We start from the raw sequence: 809 nt of genomic DNA on the forward strand, positions 1-809 counted from the left end.
GTAACATTCAATGTATTTATAATAAAAAAGTAATTAAGACTAGGAATGTTTGGGCGGTTTGAGTGTCTTTGTGTGTGATGTACGCAAAACGGGGGCTGAGTTTACCTGTAGAAAGTCCACGGGCTGGTGCCTGTGATGACGATGGAGGACCCCTTTCTAGTCAAGGGTCCCAGGTCGGCGGCGTCCGATTCACTGTAAAATTCGCTGCCCGTGAAAGCCGTCCCTTCGAACACTGTGAATCCATCCGCGTCCATAATCTCAGGGCTGCCGACGAACTTCAGCGAGGAAGCCTGCGGACCCGGACCCGTGATGATGAGGCTTATAATTTAATATGCACAATCTTAAGGAGCTTTCACAAGGAGGCAAGTTCTCGTGTACTTTCTACAATTCATACCCTGGTGCGTACATCAACAAATTTGTAGAGATTATCTCATGTACATAAAAACATTTGGTAAGCCATTTACTCTGAACTTTCTGCTAGAGTTAGCTGGAGGTCTCTGGTGTAAACATTGTAAAATAAAACAAAAAAGGTTTTGCTATTTTACTGTAGTATAAGTGATCATATGGAGATAAGACCAGTCATACAGAGCTCCCCCCAAAAAGACAATATGAAGACTACAAAGAATACTAACAGCACCGAATCTCCGAAACCAAACTCAAGTCCGGGATTATCGCCCCTTTGGTCAGGCCTAAGTGCTCTGTCTGGGGAACTATAGTGCTTCCAATTTCAGGAAAGAACAAACTGGCAATTGACCCAGAGTCTTGGGTACTACGATTTGCAATGTACCTTTTTTATTCTAATCAACTTG

At 43.4% G+C, this 809-nt stretch overlaps 1 protein-coding gene across 1 annotated transcript in view; it reads right to left on the bottom strand.

Annotated features, from left to right (window-relative positions):
• The window catches only part of LOC119593541, a 10,231-nt gene that overhangs the window by 8,135 nt on the left and 1,287 nt on the right, over positions 1–809 (bottom strand). Inside the window, 1 exon segment of the mRNA XM_037942503.1 lies at positions 106–290. Coding sequence (XP_037798431.1) covers positions 106–290 — 185 coding nt within the window.

Source organism: Penaeus monodon, chromosome 32, assembly GCF_015228065.2.
Source record: "Penaeus monodon isolate SGIC_2016 chromosome 32, NSTDA_Pmon_1, whole genome shotgun sequence".
NCBI classification, from domain to species: domain Eukaryota; kingdom Metazoa; phylum Arthropoda; class Malacostraca; order Decapoda; family Penaeidae; genus Penaeus; species Penaeus monodon.